Source organism: Aethalodelphis obliquidens, unplaced genomic scaffold (assembly GCF_003676395.1).
Source record: "Aethalodelphis obliquidens isolate GAN/ISIS:26980383/991018 unplaced genomic scaffold, ASM367639v1 scaffold42, whole genome shotgun sequence".
In the NCBI taxonomy this organism is placed as follows: Eukaryota; Metazoa; Chordata; class Mammalia; order Artiodactyla; family Delphinidae; genus Aethalodelphis; species Aethalodelphis obliquidens.
In genome coordinates, this window is record NW_020837986.1 from 11,977,491 (window position 1) to 11,995,407 (window position 17,917).

At 40.0% G+C, this 17,917-nt stretch overlaps 1 protein-coding gene across 2 annotated transcripts in view; it reads right to left on the reverse strand.

The window, feature by feature from the left end:
• CBFA2T2 (CBFA2/RUNX1 partner transcriptional co-repressor 2) overlaps window positions 1–17,917 on the reverse strand; it is a 170,817-nt gene that overhangs the window by 32,112 nt on the left and 120,788 nt on the right. For both annotated transcript variants that reach the window (XM_027078590.1, XM_027078589.1), the window contains exons 2-3: window positions 16,264–16,407; window positions 12,551–12,792 (exon numbers count right to left, since the gene is read on the reverse strand). In XM_027078590.1, the coding sequence (XP_026934391.1) occupies window positions 12,551–12,792; window positions 16,264–16,407 (386 nt within the window). The remainder of the gene's footprint in view (window positions 1–12,550; window positions 12,793–16,263; window positions 16,408–17,917) is intronic.

Sequence of the window (17,917 nt, forward strand, 5' to 3'; positions counted from 1 at the left end):
AAATATTTTATTTATTTATGTATTATTTATTTATTTTGGCTGTGCTGGGTCTTAGCTGGGGCACGTGGGATCTTCGTTGCAGCACGCAGGCTTCTTAGTTGGGCATGCGAGTTCTTAGTTGCAGCATGTGGACTCTTAGTTGCAGAATGTGAATTCTTAGTTGCTGCATGCACGCAGAATCTAGCTCCCTGACGAGGGATTGAACCTGGGCCCCCTGCATTGGAAGCATGGAGTCTTATCCACTGGACCACCAGGGAAGTCCCTCCAATCCTTATATCTTTTTTTTTTTTTTTTTTTTTTTTTGGCAGTACGCGGGCCTCTCACTGTTGTGGCCTCTCCCGTTGCGGAGCACAGGCTCCGGACACGCAGGCCCAGCGGCCACGGCTCACGGGCCTAGCCGCTCCGCGGCATGTGGGTTCTTCCTGGACCGGGGCACGGACCCGTGTCCCCTGCAGCGGCAGGCAGACTCTCAACCACTGCGCCACCAGGGAAGCCCCAATCCTTATATCTTATTTGCTAGGCTATGATGTTCAGGATTACAGTGAAGAGAAAAGAGATCCTATCTGGTTCCTAATATCAGAGGGAAAGCTTTTGAAATTTCATCACTTAGCACAGGCTTGCTAAAGTGTGTTTTATACATACAACTGTCATCAGATTAAGGAAGTTCCTGCTATAATTGGTTTGCTGTTTGTTTTTTAACAATGAATGGATATCAAATTTAACAAACATTTCTCACCTTGTATTGTCTCCAAATATATTTATAGTTTCAATATCAATTGCTATAGACTATATGTTTTTCTAAGCCCTCAAAATTCCTATCTTGAAATCTCATTTCCAATGTGTTGATATTTGGAAGTGAGGCCTTTTGGAGGTGGCTAGGTCATGAGGACAGAGCCCTAGTGAATGGCATTAGTGCCCTTATAAAAAAGACACCAGGGAGCTCTCTTGCCCATTCTGCCCTGTGAGGAAACAGTGAGAAGATGGCCATCTATGAACCAGGAAGTGGGCTCTCATGAGACACCGAATCTGCTGACACCTTGATCTTGGACTTAGCAACCTTCAAAACTATGAGAGATGAATATTGGTTGTTTATAAACTACCTAGTCTATGGTATTCTATTCTAAGAGCCTAAAAGGACTAAGACGCTGATCTGAATGAAAATCTCAGTATGTGAGATTATAAATTGGTATAAAACTTGGGAAAACCATTTGACCTTATATACTAAATTTATATACATGTATACCCTATGAAATCACAATTCCATTGTTCAGTGCAGTGCTTACACACATGTACCATAAATAAAAATGTTCATTATTTGTAATGGCCCCTGTACAGAAAAGAGTTAATATAGCTGGTCTACAACTGCTAACCTTAGGAAAGCCTGCTTGCAAGGTAAAAAACTGTAACACATGCTACAACACGGATAAACCTTGACAACATTACACTAAGTGAAATGAGCCAGCTACAAAAAGACAAATACTATGTGATTTCACTAATAGGAGGTAACTGGAGTAGTCAAGTAGAATGGTGGCTGACAGAAGCTGGGGAAAGAAGGAAATGGGGAATTATTGTTTAATGGCACAGAGTTACAGTTTTGAAAGATGAAAAGTGTTCTGAAGGTAGACGGTGGTGATAGTTGCACAACAATGAATATACTTAATACCACTGAATTGTACACTTAAAAATGGTTACGATGGTAAATTCTGTGCTATATGTATTTTACCACCTCCTCATGATGACACAATTTCAAAAATTTGGAAAAAAAAAAAGAAACATTAACCCAAGCACAGCCATTTAAAAGAGATGATTGGCTACATCTACATATTCCTTCATAGTTAGAAAAAAATTCACTTTCTCTGTGTGTGTGTGTGTGTGCGCACGCGTGCGTGTGCGCATGCACGCATGCAAATGAGCTGTCATTTTTTTCTTCTACTCTTGAAATTAAGCAGACTCTACTTAATTTGCTGCTGGAATTGGCATTAACATTCTGATGGCTACTTTGCTTCCAATTATGCTCAAACTCATTTTGACATTTAAGGCCAATTTTATTAGTCTAGAGCCAGAAATACTTTTCCATAATACTCTAAAATTTGACCAATAAAGGGACCCCACTCCCACCCCAAACAAACAAAAAGTTTCCCTAATGGATGTGGGTACTGTTTTAACAAACTCTGATTGATGCTAAACACCACTTTTCCTTCTATGAGTCTGGAGTTTCATAGGTGCTATGCCAAGAGTGCCTATGTGCCCAGACCCCAGGAAAAACCTTGGGCATTGAGGGTTTAATGGGGTTCCTTGGGCAGAAACATCACACATAAGTTGCTGTATTTTCACTGCTGGGGGAAGAGTGAACTCTGTGTGACTGTTCATAGAGGAGAAAAAGGAAGCCTATATATGGATTCCTCCGGATCCCAACTGTGTTTCTCACCGTTTTGATCCAGTGGTGTATCTTTTTTTTTTTTTCCCCTGCGGTACGCGGGCCTCTCACTGTTGTGGCCTCTCCCACTGTGGAGCACAGGCTCTGGACGCGCAGGCTCAGTGGCCATGGCTCACGGGCCCAGCCGCTCCGCAGCATGTGGGATCTTCCCGGATCGGGGCACGAACCCGTGTCCCCTGCATCGGCAGGCGGACTCCCAACCACTGCGCCACCAGGGAAGCCCCAGCTGTGTACCTTTATTATGCCTCTGTATTAAATCTTAGGGACTTCCCTGGTGGTCCAGTGGTAAAGAATCTGCCTTGCAATACAGGGGACGCAGGTTTGATCTCTCATCAGGGAACTAAGATCCCACATGCTGCAGGATAACTAAGCCCGCGTGCCACAACTACTGAGCTCGTGCGCCTCATCTAGAGCCCGTGTGCCACGAACTACAGAGCTCACGTGCTCTGGAAGCTGCGCGCCACAACTAGAGAAGAGAAAACCTGCATGCCACAACTAAAGAGAAGCCTGTGCACCACAATGAAGAGCCTGCATGCTGTAACGAAAGATCCTGCATGCCTCAACAAAGATCCTGTGGGCTGCAACTAAGACCTGATGCAGCCCCCCCCCAAAAAAAAACTTAGCTCTGAGCACAACTATATGCCAAGTCTGGACAATTCTAGCAAATCTCAAGACATGGGGGTGGTACTGGGGGACCCCTGATGCTGCCTCAAAATATAAACAACTCAAATGTCCATCAAAAAGTATAAACTGTGGTATATTCCTACAATGAAACATTATACAGCAATGACAATGAACCACCTACAGTTATACAAAACAACAGGGATAGAATCTCAAATGAGGAAAAAGTCATTTATTGCATTTTGCCTTGTATGAAAGTGGTTTCCTCTGTACAATACTGAATCATCTTTTAAAGCAGCAGTTCAGAAACATTTTAGTCTCATAATCCCTCTAATTAATATGGGTTACATCTATTGATAATCATTATATCCGAAATTAAAACTGAGAATTTAAACAATATTTATTATTAACTCATTTCAAAATAACTGTTATCTCAAAAATGTAGTATACAGATTTGGTGCAGCATGGCGTTGGCTGTGGTATTGAAGTTAAGCAAGATTCCACAAGTGATGCAATTTGTTGCCAGAAGTATGTTTTTCTTCAAAAAGGCAATAACTTCAAGCACTTGTGGTGGATACAGATTTTTGCTGCAACTCTGCAAACGCAGGCGAGACACTACCCTGGGACCAGCTGGCCTGTGGCCCTTGGGTGATGAGAGGGGAGTGCATTGCTGGGACACATAGGACATCTCCTACAGAGGACCACTCCTCTAAGGCTGAGAAACATAACTAACCTATCACATACATAAAAATACAAATAGCAATTTAGACAAAATGAGGCGGGGACTTCCCTGGTGGTCCAGTGGCTAAGACTCTGCGCTCTGGATGCAGGGGGCCAGGGTTCGATCCCTGGTCACGGAACTAGATCCCACATGCTGCAACTGAGAGTTTGCATGCCACAACTAAAGACCCTGCATGCTGCAACTAAAAAAAAAGATCCTGCATGCTTGCTGCAAGTAAAAGATCCTGCACATGGCACTGAAGATCCCATGTGCTGCAACTAAGACCTGGTGCAGACAAATAAATAAACATTAAAAAAATGAGGTGACAGAAGAATGTTTCAGACAAAGGAACAAGATAAAACCCCAGAAGAAGAACCAGTGATGTGGAGATAGGCAATCTACCCAAGAAAGAGTTGAGTAATCATCATAAAGATGATCACAGGACTTGGGAGGAAAATATATGCAGAGAGCAATAAACTAGCAGTTTTTAACAAAGAATTAGAAAATATAAAGAGCAACCAAACAGAAGAATATAATGACAGAAATGAAAAACACACTAGAAGGAATCAACAGTAGACTAAACGAGGCAGAATTATGGATCAGTGAGCTGAAACACAGAGTAGTGGAAATCACTGCCGTCAAAAAGAAAAAAGAATGAAAAGAAATGAAGACAGTGTAAGAGACCTCTGGAACAACATCAAGCGCACTAATGTTTGCATTATAGGGGACCCAGAAGGAGTAGAAAAAGAGAGAAAGGGCCTGAGAAAATGTGTGAAGAGATAATAGCTGAAAACTTCCCTAACCTGGGAAAGGAAATAGTCACCCAAGTCCAGGAGGTACAGAGTCCCATACAGCAGCAGTCTCCAACCTTTTTGGCACCATGGACTGGTTTCATGGAAGACAATTTTTCCACAGGGGGCGGGGTGGGGGATGGGATGGTTCAGGCATTAATGCGAGCGATGGGGAGTGGCAGATGAAGCTTAGCTCACTCTCTTGCCACTCACATCCTGCTGTGCGGTCCAGCTCCTAACAGGCCACGGACTGCTACTGGTCCATGGCCCAGGGGTTGGGGACCCCTGCCATACAAGACTAACCTGCAGAGAAACACACCAAAACACACTGTAATCGAAATGACAAAAATTAAAGATAAAGAGAGAATATTAAAAGCAATAAGGGAAAAGCAACAACACACAAAGGAACTCCTAATAAGGCTATCAGCTGATTTTTTTCAGCAGAAACTCTGCAGACCAGAAGGGAGTGGCACAATACACTTAAAGTGATGAAAGAGAAAAACCTACAACCAAGAATACTCTACCCAGCAAGGCTCTCATTCAGATTTGGTGGAGAAATCAAAAGCTTAACAGACAAGCAAAAGCTAAAAGAATTCAGCACCCTAAACCAGCTTTATGACAAATGCTAAGGGAACTTCCCTAGGCAGAAAAGAAAAGGCCACAATTAGAAACAAGAAAATTATGAAATGGAAAAGCTTACTGGTAAAGGCAAAAATACAAAAAAGGTAGGGAATCATCCATATACAAAGCTACTGGGGAGGTAGTTAAAAGACAAAAGAAGGGGCTTCCCTGGCGGCGCAGTGGTTGAGAGTCCACCTGCCGATGCAGGGGACACAGGTTCATGCCCCGGTCTGGGAAGATCCCACATGCCGCGGAGCGGCTGGGCCCGTGAGCCATGGCCGCTGGGCCTGTGTGTCCGGAGCCTGTGCTTTGCAGCGGGAGAGGCCACAATAGTGAGAGGCACGTGTACCAAAAAAAAAAAAAAAGAAACACACAAAACTGACTTCCCTGGTGGCACATTAGTTAAGAATCTGCCTGCCAATGCACGGAACATGGGTTCAAGCCCTGGTCCGGAAGATCCCACATGCCGCAGAGCAACTAAACCCACGCGCCACAACTACTGAGCCTGTGCTCTAGAGCCTGCAAGCAACAACTACTGAGCCTGTGTGCCACAACTAATGAAGCCGCATGCCTAGAGCCTGTGCTCCGCAACAAGAGAAGCCACCACAATGAGGAGACCGCGCACTGTAACTAAGAGTAAGCCCTGCTTACCACAACTAGAGAAAGTCCACGCGCAGTAACAAAGACCCAATGCAGTCAAAAATAAATAAATAAAATAAATAAATTTTTAAAAACAAAAGAAACACACAGAACAATTAGATGTAAAATATAATATCAAAAACAATAATCATGAGGGGAGCAGAGTACAAATGCAGGGTATCTAAAACCCATTTGAAAGTAAGAGATCAGCAACTTAAAACAAGCATGTATATATATATATATATAGGCTGCTATACAAAAACCTGCTATACAAAAACCTGCTATACAAAAACATATATACAGGCTGCTATACAAAATCTATAATAAATATACATACAAAAAAGAAACAGGAATGCAAACACAACACTAAAGATAGTCATCAAATCACAGAAGAGGACAAAAGAAGGTGAAAAAAAGACCTACAAAAACAAATCCAAAACAATTAACAAAATGACAATAGGTACACGCATATCAATAATTACTCTAAATATAAATGGACTAAATGCTCCAACCACAAGACAGACTGCTGAATGGATACAAAAACAGGACCTATATATGCTGCCTACAAGAGACTCACTTCAGATTTCGAGACAAATACAGACTGAAAGTGAGGAGATGGGAAGAGGTATTCCATGCAAATGGAAATCAAAAGAAAGTTGGAGTAGCAATACTCATATCAGACAAAAGAGACTTTAAAATAAAGAATGTGGGGACTTCCTTGGTGTTGCAGTGGAAGACTCCGCGCTCACAATGCAGGAGGCCTGGGTTCGATCCCTGGTCAGGGAACTAGATCCCACATGCATGCCACAATGAAGAGTTTGCATGCCATAACTAAGAAGCCACCAAGCCACAACTAAGGAACATGCCTGCTGCAACTAAGACCCAGTGCAACCAAATAAATAAAATAAACAAATAAATATTTTTTAGAAAAAGAAAGAAAGAAAAAGGCTATGACTGGAAATTCCCTAGTGGTCCAGTAATTAGGACTCCGTGCTCTCACTGCCGAGGGCCTGGGTTCAATCCTTGGTCAAGGAACTAAGATCTCACAAGCTAAGGAGTGTGGCCAAAAAAAACCAACCAAACAAACATAATGATCAAAGGATCAATCCAAGAAGAAGATAGAACAATTAATTGTAAATACGTATGCACACAACATAGGAGCACCTCAATTATATGGCAAATGTTAACAGACATAAAAGGAGAAACTGATGGTAACACAATAATAGTGGGGAACTTTAATACCCCACTTACATCAATGGACAGATCATCCAGACAGAAACTCAGTAAGGAAACACAGGTCTTAAATGACACATTAGACCAGATGGACTTAATTGATATTTACAGGGCATTCCATCTGAAAGCAGCAGGATACAAATTTTTTGCACGTGTAAATGGAACATTCTCCAGGGCAGATCACATGATGGGCAAGAAAGCAAGACTTGGTAAATTTAAGAAACCTGAAATCATATCAAGCCTCTTTTAAAACACAAACACATGGAGGCTAAACAACATGCTACTGAACAACCAATGGATCACTGAAGAAATCAAAGAGGAAATAAAAAAATACCTAGAGACAAATGAAAATGAAAACACAACAATCCAAAACCCATGGGACGCAGCAAAAGCAGTTCTAAGAGGGAAGTTTATAGTGATACTAGCTTACCTCAGGAAACATGAAAAATCTCAAATGAACAACCTAAACTTACACCTAAAGCAACTAGAGAAGAACAAACAAAACCCAAAGTTAGTAGAAGGAAAGAAATCATAAAGATCACAGCAGAAATAAATGAAGTAGAGACTAAAAGAAAAACAAAACAGAAAACATCAATGAAACTAAAAACTGGTTCTCCGAAAAGATAAACAAAATTGATAAACCTTTAGCCAGCCTCATCAAGAAAAAAAAGGGAGAGGGCCCAAATCAATAAAATCAGAAAAGGAGAAGTTACAACTGACACCACTGAAACACAAAGGATCTTAAGAGACTACTAGGAGCAGCTATATACCAATAAAATGGACAACCTAGAAGAAATGGACAAATTCTTAGAAATGTACAACCTGCCAAGACTGAACCAGGAAGAAACAGAAAATATGAACCAGCCAATTGCCAGTAATGAAATTAAATATGCAACCTGGGGTTTCCCCGGTGGCGCAGTGGTTAAAAATCTGCCTGCCAATGCAGGGGACATGAGCTCGATCCCTGGTCCGGTAAGATCCCACATGCCGCAGAGCAACCAAGCCAGTGAGCCACAACCACAGAGTGTGTGCTCTAGAGCCTGTGAGCCACAACTACTGAAGCCCTCATGCTCTAGGGATCGTGCTCCGCAACAAGGGAAGCCACCGCAATGAAAAGTCTGTGCACTGCAACAAAGAGTAGCCCCCACTTGCCACAACTAGAGAAAGCCCGCACGCAGCAACAAAGACCCAACACAACCAAAAATAAATAAAATTAAAAAAAAAAGAAATTAAATAAGCAACTTAAAAACTCCCAACAAACAAAAGTCCAAGACCAGATGGCTTCACAGGTGAATTATACCAAACATTTAAAGAAGCATTAATACCTATCCTTCTGAAACTATTCCAAAAAATGGCAGAGGGAGGAACACTTCCAAACTCATTCTATGAGGTCACAATCACCCTGATAAAGATATTACAAACAAAAAGAAAATTACAGGCCAATACCACTGATGAACACAGATGCAAAAATCCTCAACAAAATACCAGCAAACAGAATCCAACAATACATTAAAAGGATTATACACCATGGTCACCACAAATTAATCAATGTTATACACCCATTAACAAACTGAAGAATAAAAACCATATGATCATCTCAACAGATGCAGAAAAAGCTTCTGATAAAATTCAACACCCATTTATGATAAAAACTCTTCAGAAAGTGGGCACAGAGAGAACATACTTAGCATAATAAAGGCCACATATGACAAACCGACACCTAACAGCATACTCAAGGGTGAAAAGCTGAAAGCATTTCCTCTAAGATCAGGAACAAGAAAAGGATTTCCACTCTTGCCATTTTTATTCAACATAGTTTTGGAAGTCCCAGCCACAGCAATCAGAGAAGAAAAAAAAATAAAAGGAATCCAATCTGGAAAAGTAAAAGTAAAACTGTCACTGTTTGCAGACGACATGATGCTACATACAGAAAATCCTAAGGATGCTACCAGAAAAATACTAGAGCTCATCAATGAATTCAATAAAGTTGCAGGATACAAAATTAATATACAGAAATCTGTTGCATTTCTATACACTAACAACAAAATATCAGAAAGAGAAATTAAGCAAACAATCCCATTTAACACTACATCAAAAAGAATAAAATACCTAGGAATAAATGTACCTAAGGAGGGAAAATACCTGTACCCCAAAACTACAAGACACCTATGATAGAAACTGAAGATGACAAACTGATGCAAAGATATACCTTGTTTTTGGATTAGAAGAATGAATATTGTTAAAATGACCATACTACCCAAGGAAATCTACAGATTCAATGCAATCCCTATCAAATCACCAATGGCATTTTTCACAGAACTGGAACAAAAAAATTTTTAATTTGTGTGGAAACACTAAAGATCCCAAATAGCCAAAATAATCTTGAGAAAAGACACTGCTGGAGGAATCACACTCCCTAACTTGACTATACTACAAAGCTACAGTAATCAAAAAAGTATGGTACTGGCACAAAAACAGACACACAGATCAATGGAAAAGGACAGAAAGCCCAGAAATAAACCCATGCACTTATGGTCAATTAATCTACAACAAAGGAGGCAAGAATATACAACGCAGAAAAAACAGTCTCTTCAATAAGTGGTGCTGGGAAAACTGGACAACTACACGTAAAAGAATGAAATTAGAACATTCTCTAACACCATATAGAAAAATAAACCCAAAATGGATTAAAGACCTAAATATAAGACTGGATACTGTAAAACTCCTAGAGGAAAACATAGGCAGAACACTCTTTGACATAAATCACAGCAATATATTTTTGGATCCATCTCCTAGAGTAAGGAAATAAAAAAATAAATAAACAAATGGGATCTACTTAATCTTAAAAGCTTTTGCTCAGCAAAGGAATCCATATACAAAATGAAAAGACAATCTACAGGCTGGGAGAAAATACTTGCAAACAATGCAACTGACAAGAGATTAATCTCCAAAATATACAAACAGCTCATATAGCTTAATATCAAAAAAACAAACAACCCAATTAAAAAAAAATAGGCAGAAGACCAAAATAGACATTTCTCCAAAGAAGATATACAGATGGCCAACAGGCACATGGAAAAATGCTCAACACTGCTAATTACTAGAGAAATGCAAATCAAAATTACAATGAGGTGCCATCTCATGCTGGTCAGAATGGCCATCATTAAGAAGTCTCCAAATAATAAATGCTGGAGAGGGTATGGAGAAAAAGGAAACCTTTTTCTTTTACATTCCCACTGTTGGTGGGAATAGAGTTGTCATATGCTCCTGAGCATATATCTGGACAAAGCTATATTTTGAAAAGATACGTGCACCCCTATGTTCACAGCAGCAGTATTTACAATAGCCAAGACATGGAAACAACCTAAACGTCTATCAACAGATAAATAGATAAAGAAGATGCAGCATATACACACAATGGAATATTACTAAGTCATAAAAAAGAATGAAATAATGCCATTTGCAACAACATGGATGGATCTAGAAAGAGATTATCATACTAAGTGAAGTAAGTCAGGCAGAGAAAGACAAATAGCATACAATATCACTGAAATTTTTTTCTGTTTTAGCTGTGTGGCGCAGCTTGCAGAATCTTAGTTCCCCAACCAGGGATTGAACCATGGCCCACAGCAGTGAAAGCACAGAGTCCTAACCACTGGACTGCCAGGGAATTCCAATTATCACTTAAATGTTGACTCTAAAAAAATGATATAAATGAATTTGTTTACAAAACAGAAATAGACTCACGGGCATAGAAAACAAACTATGTTTACCAAAAGGGAAAGTGGGGAAGGAATAAATTAGGAATTTGAGATTAACAGATACACACTACTATGTATAAAATAGATACATAACAAGGACCTGCTGTATAGCACAGGGAACCATATTCAATACCTTGTAATAACCTATAATGGAAAAGAATCTGAAAAAGAATATAACTGAATCACTTTGCTGTACACCTGAAACTAACACAACGTTGTAAATTAACTATCCTTCAATTTTTAAAAATGGTTAAAAAATGTAGTAAGGAGGGCTTCCCTGGTGGCGCAGTGGTTGAGAGTCCGCCTGCCGATGCAGGGGACATGGGTTCATGCCCCGGTCCGGGAGGATCCCACATGCCGCAGAGTGGCTGGGCCCGTGAGCCATGGCCACTGAGCCTGCGCGTCCGGAGCCTGTGCTCCGCAACGGGAGAGGCCACAACAGTGAGAGGCCCGCGTATCACAAAAAAAAAAAAAAAAATGTAGTAAGGAGAATGGCACTGTTTGTACAGTTTTGCAAATCTCTCTGCTATCTAGCTTAATAAAAGAGAGCTGGATTCTCCTAATTTGCTTCTGCATTTAACCTGTTTCAACATCCTATGTCATGCAGCCTCTAGAAAATTCCACAATACAGTCATGAGAGAATAACAGTCAAAAGGCAAGTAACGTTTTAGTATTATTATGAAAATGTTTTTGACCTCCTGGACTTCCAAAAAGGGTCTCGAGAAATCCTAGGGGTCCCTAATTACACTTTGAGAACTGCCTGGTAAAAGTTTAGTACTGTGATTCATCTTTATCACATACAGAGGTTAATATGCAGGAGCACAGTGTGCTTTTAGTTGAGGTAAATCTTGAGGAATTCAATTTACAAACATTAAGAACTGGAAGCTCATCCCTTATATACACTAAGAGTCAAACCTCTCCCAGCTGTCAATGTAAGAAGATCACTACCTTATATCATGGATTTGCCACTCAGTATGGAAAAAAAATTTGTTCCTTGAAAATCCTAAAGAAATTGTATTTGCACGAGGAGCTGAAGAATGTAATCCATTTGATACTATTTATTTAGACCACAAAACTTGTAATTTCACAAATTATTATCTTGAAAATTAAACCATTTGTCTTTTTTCTCTGGTTTGGAAACAATGCACCAGGCACTGAATATATTAAGGAACACAACTTAGTTGAACCTCAGTGGGCCTCTTGAAACTCTCTTTTAAGAGAAATTTAAAGTTGTTTATCGGAATTAAATTGATACCGTAAGAAACAATACGGTAGAGCTTCCCTGGTGGCGCAGTGGTTGAGAGTCCACCTGCCGATGCAGGGGACACGGGTTCGTGCCCTGGTCCGGGAGGATCCCACATGCCGCAGAGCGGCTGGGCCCCGTGAGCCATGGCCGCTGAGCCTGCACGTCCGGAACCTGTGCTCCACAACGGGAGAGGCCACAACAGTGAGAGGCCCGTGTACCGCAAAAAAAAAAAAAAAAAGAAAAAAAAAAGAAAAGAAACAATACGGTAAAACGTTATAGATTTTGCTTTTGTTTCTTTGATAAACATTATCCACAACTGAAATCCGTGATTCAACATTATTATACAAGTTAAACTAATCTAGACTGTAGAATCTGCCACACTGCTACAAGTTAGGGAATGAGGAGAAGTATGTACAACCTCTCTGCTGGCTTCAGTTCTGAGCCATATACTCAAGCAGCTGTCGACAGTGATGTACTTACCACCAGTGCTAGAACAAGAGTCCGCACCTTCTCCCCAATCTCAGGTGAGATGTCATTGCCAAACTGTTGCAGAGTGGTGAGGAAACGTTTCAACTTGCTGAGCTGCCGGGCACCACAAGTGGCTGGCAACTGTTGATTTGTTAGTGCAGATGATGTGGAAGAGGCAGGACCATTGCTGAATCTCTGTGGTGGTGATGGGGCACCATTCAGGGTGGGAGGAGAATGGTTGATGCCGTTGCTCACTAAAAGAAAGACTTGGTTTAAGTGCAAAACATAAGGATCTCTGCTAATTTCTTCTTTTTTTGCATTTGCCTTCATTTAAATTTTGTAAATCACGTGTTAAAAGAGTACACAAGACATGTTTTCAGCCCTCAGCAATGTTGCTTTATAGTGAGACAGGTTGCCAGGTAAAAAATGGTAACAGAATAACATAAAGTGTTAGAAGAGTATGAGTGCTACAAGAGCAAAGAGAAGGGACATCTAGATTCTACAGGTGCCAAGGGGAGGGATGGGTAGTTTTTAAGACTTCTTGCAATAGGCTGCATGAGAGAAGTCTGGTAGAATATGTATTTCCAATGACTGGACACTCATGCCCATCTTTTATGTGACACCTCCTTCCCAACCTCAGGTTCCCAAAGAATTTAAGCAGTCAATTTAAATATAGCATCTGGAGGCTTCCTTGGTGGCACAGTGGTTAAGAATCCGCCTGCCAATGCGGGGGACATGGGTTTAAGCCCTGGTCTGGGAAGATCCCACATGCCACAGAGCAACTAAGCCTGTGCGCCACAACTACTGAGCCTGTGCTCTAGAGCCCACGAGCCACAACTACTAAGCCTGCATGCCACAGCTACTGAAGCCCGTGCACCTAGAGCCCATGCTTCACAATAAGAGAAGCCACTGCAATGAGAAGCCCACGCACTGCAATTAAGAGTAGCCCGTGCCCGCCACAACTAGAGAAAGCCCACACGCAGCAACAAAAACCCAGTGCGGCCAAAAATAAATTAAATAAATAAATTTATATTAAAAAATATATATATAGCATTTAAACAAGATAATCAGAAAGTAGAGAGTTGTGTTAATGTGAGAAATGTTTTTTTCTAGGCTATAGGTTTAATGACCTGTTCCTGCAATGAGATATATATCTCTTTGACCACTCAGAATATTCATGTCCATTAAAATCAGTTTTTCTCTGCCTTGACAGTGCCAAATTCTTGGTCATTCAATATAGCATTTTCTAGATACCACATGGGACACTTCCATTCTATATTTCTGCTCAAATTATAATACATGTGATAAATTACGGTTTTCCTATTTGCCTGTTCTTTTTCCTTTTTTTAATAAATTTATGTATTTATTTTTATTTTTGTCTGCCTTGGGTCTTTGTTGCTGCATGTGGGGCTTTCTCTAGCTGCGGCAAGCTGGGGCTACTCTTTGTTGTGGTGTGCAGGCTTCTCACTGAGGTGGCTTCTCTTGTTGCAGGGCACGGCCTCTAAGCGCACGGGCTCAGTAGTTGTGGCGCACGGGCTTAGTTGCTCTGTGGCATGTGGGATCTTCCAGGACCAGGGATCGAACCTGTGTCCCCTGCATTGGCAGGTGGATTGTTAACCACTACAGCACCAGGGAAGTCCCTGCTCATTGTTCTTAACAGTCATTTCTTGTAGTTTTAATTTGGAACACAACTCTAGAGCTATGTTCTTGGAGGCAAAGCTCCTTCTTCCCTGATGAATGAAATAAAATTACCTAGTGCCTAAGTGTCAATAGATTTTTCATTTAATCATATCCAGGCTTGAAAATTTAAGAAAGTAAAACTAAGTCTAAAAACATATCACCTGTATTAAGAAGCATTATTTGTCTAAAAACATATCACCTGTATTAAGAAGCATTATTTGACAGACTCCACTGCTCCTACTAGATTTAATAACTTTGTTCTGTGCTGCCCATGTACATGCTTCCATTATTTTACTTACCAAATTATACTTATTTCTTTCTGTATTATACTGCCTTGAAAGACTGTCTACTTCTTGATTAAACACACATCTGTGTATATCATAATTAGCTAAGCTGTTATGAACTGTGTATGCTGTATGTGTATGGCTCAATGCATAAAAGGTTAACAGGCTGAGAAAAAGAGGGTGTCTCTACTGTGTCTCCCAGTGAAGGATGCTAGAGCTACTGGAAAGGAAGGCTCAACACTCAACCTCAGCAATACAGAAAGTCAGCTGCAATGGTGTACCATTTCTTTGTGTTCACAGAAAGGTCCATTGCCATTGGAGAGCTGCCCTCTTTTGAAGCAACCTGTAAAAATAATACATTGCTATGCTTTTCGCCACCCTGACACTTACACGGGCTGTTTTACAATTTCAGTGAAAGTGTATGATCACATTTTCTGAAATAAAACATATTCATCCCTAAATAGTCAAATACGGGGGTCAAACACACACACGCACACACACACGCACACACCCCAACTGTCTATATCTTGAAATCTGAATGACAGCCTGGGTTTAAATCTGTTTCACTTCAAGATAGTATCTTTATCTAAGGCTGTTTAACTTTGAGATAAAAAATACAATTTAAGAAAAAAGGGTATCAAACTTCATTTCATAAACTTTGGCTCAAATTGTTACAGCTGCCAGTTACTCAATTTCAAATGTTTTGGGGCAATAAATAATTAAACCTTCTTTTTTAAATTGAGGTTTTAGGACTAAATTTGCGGAGTTACAAGGTTTAGGGAAATTCAGCTTTAGTAGATACTACCAAAAATTTTTCTCATAAACAATGTACGATTGTTCAAGTTGCTCCACACATACTCACCAAAACTTGATATTCTTTTTTATTCTGAACATTCTTGTGGGTGTATGTAGTACTACATTGGGTTTTAGTTTGCATTTCCTTGGTGACTAGCAAGGCTGAACAACTTTTATTTATTGTCTAATATATTTGTTATGGACTAAATTGTATCCCCCTCCCAAACTCCTATGTTGAAGTTGTGACCCCCAGTACCTCAGAATGTGACTATATTTGGAGATAGGGCCCTTAAAGGTTAAATGAGGTCATCTGCCTAAGTCCTAATCCAATATGACTGTTGTACTTATAAGAAGAGGAGGGAGCACCAAGGATGCACATGCACAAGGAAAGGCTATGAGAGGACAGAGCAAGAAGGCAGCTAGCTATCTGCAAGACAAGGAAAGAGGCTTCCAAAGAAACCAAACCTGCTGACATCTTGATCTTGGACTTCTAACCTCCAGAACTGTGAAAAAATTAATTCCTGTTGTTTAAGCCACCTAGTCTTTGGTATTTTGTTACAGCAGCCCTAGTAAACTAATAAAATAATCAATTTTTTTTGTAAAAAGCCTTACCATGACAGTCCTGGAGTATAGTTCATTCATTTTATGAAACTTACTTTGAATCCTATTAATCAATATAATAATTTAAATTCATTATTTTAGAGCCAAAGAAATTAAAATAGATACTTACAAGCCAAAAAGTATGAAAACAAAATATTTAGACTACTAAATTTCCAAATACCTAAATCAGCTATGTACTATTCTCAGAGGGAAAAAGCAACTTAGAAAAGAAACAACCAAGACACATGTGTGTGTGTTAACAGCCATTTTAAAAATGTTAAGTAGTATATATAGAAGGCTTAATGACATTCATTTAGATCCAAATGTCACGGTGAACCACAAACCCAAGTAATTAAGAGGTCTCACATGCTGTAGGAGTGAATGACACTGGCCTAGGTCCTCCGGGATTTATTGGTGGGAGGGGTGGCATGGTGGGAGGTGAGGATCTTGACTGTATCTTCACTTCCACAGGCGATCCAGGCATTGCTGGCACCCTTTTGTCAGCACCAACTGTAGAGAATAAAAGGAATGGAAATCAGAATTTTCTATAAAAGAAAAGTAGTCACAACAATCTGAAATACCAACATATTTACCTAGAGGACTGAGAAGTGAAGAAGATGCTTTCTTAGTATAATAGGCTGAATGGTGCCCCCCCAAAATATGTCTACCTCTTAATTCCTTGAACTGTGAATGTTTCCTTATTTGGAAAAAATGTCCTTGCAGATATAATTAAGTTAAGGATTTTGAGGGGAGGAGATCACCCTGGATTATCTGGGTAGTTCCTAAATCCAGTATGAATGACGTCCTTATAAGAAGAGGAGAAAAGACAGACACACACACAGAGGGAAGTTTACTACGTGAAGACAGACATAGTCCCACAGAGAGAACGCATGTGACAATGGAGGCAGAGATTGGAATGTTGCCATCTACAAGCCAAGGAATGCCAAGGATTATCAGCAAACACCTGAAGCTAGGAGACAGGTATAGAATAGATTCTTCCTCTGAGGCCAAGAAGGAATCAACCCTGCTGATACCTTGATTTTGGATTTCTGACCTCTTGAACTGTGAGAGAATAGTGTTGTTTTAAGCCACCCAGTGTATAGTACTTTTACAGCAATCCTAGGAATCTAAGACAAGGCAGCAAGGTCAAGGGATGATGTGACATTAGAGTTAACAGTGAGGATAGTGGCTGAGAAAGGAAGAAACCAGGTTATAAATTCAGCTTATCTCAACGGCATTCTTTCTTGACTTCTTACAAATTAACTGAAGTAGTAGTGGCAAAAAAAAGCTAATGTGGGACTGTCCAGACAAGTAAGCATCAACTGCATGCCATGGAAATAGAATCAGTCAGTTGTATATAAATTACTATGAATGGTGAAATACATATTTATACATATCAACTATTCTAAGTAAGAAAAATGAAGTGGAGTCAACATCTCTGATACCAAGCATGTGATTTACGATGTATATTGTCCAAAAAAAAAGAAAAGTAGAGCTGACCCTAAGCTAAGTACAGGCTACTTCATCTACGAGGACAATTCATAATAAGCAGCTGTTTGATAACACTTGATGGCAACAAATCCCAGAAAGTCAGATTAGGTAGATTAAACTTGATGTTAGAATTAGGTCTGAGCTAATATGAAGAAGACTTGATAATGAAGAGTAATGTTCTAATATCTTCAAAAACTTATTTTTTCCCATTAAAGGGAACTTGTTACCTACTTCGTTAATAATAGGGCCATGGCTACCATAATCACCTTTAAATTGAGCTATGTTCCTCTCAGTAATTCCAAACTTTTCCTTTAAGTACCCTGTGTTTATTCTCCAATAACTGCTGAATTCAATGTAAAGTACAAGAAATGGAGACCAAAGGTTCAAATGAGAATGTTAAATCAAAGTTTTCCTTCACTGAGATCATAGTTATAAACACAATACATATAAAAGGATTCATGACACTGGCAACAAGGCACATCTTGGCACATTCAAGGGCACTTTCTCAAGAGGAAAACATCCCCAAATA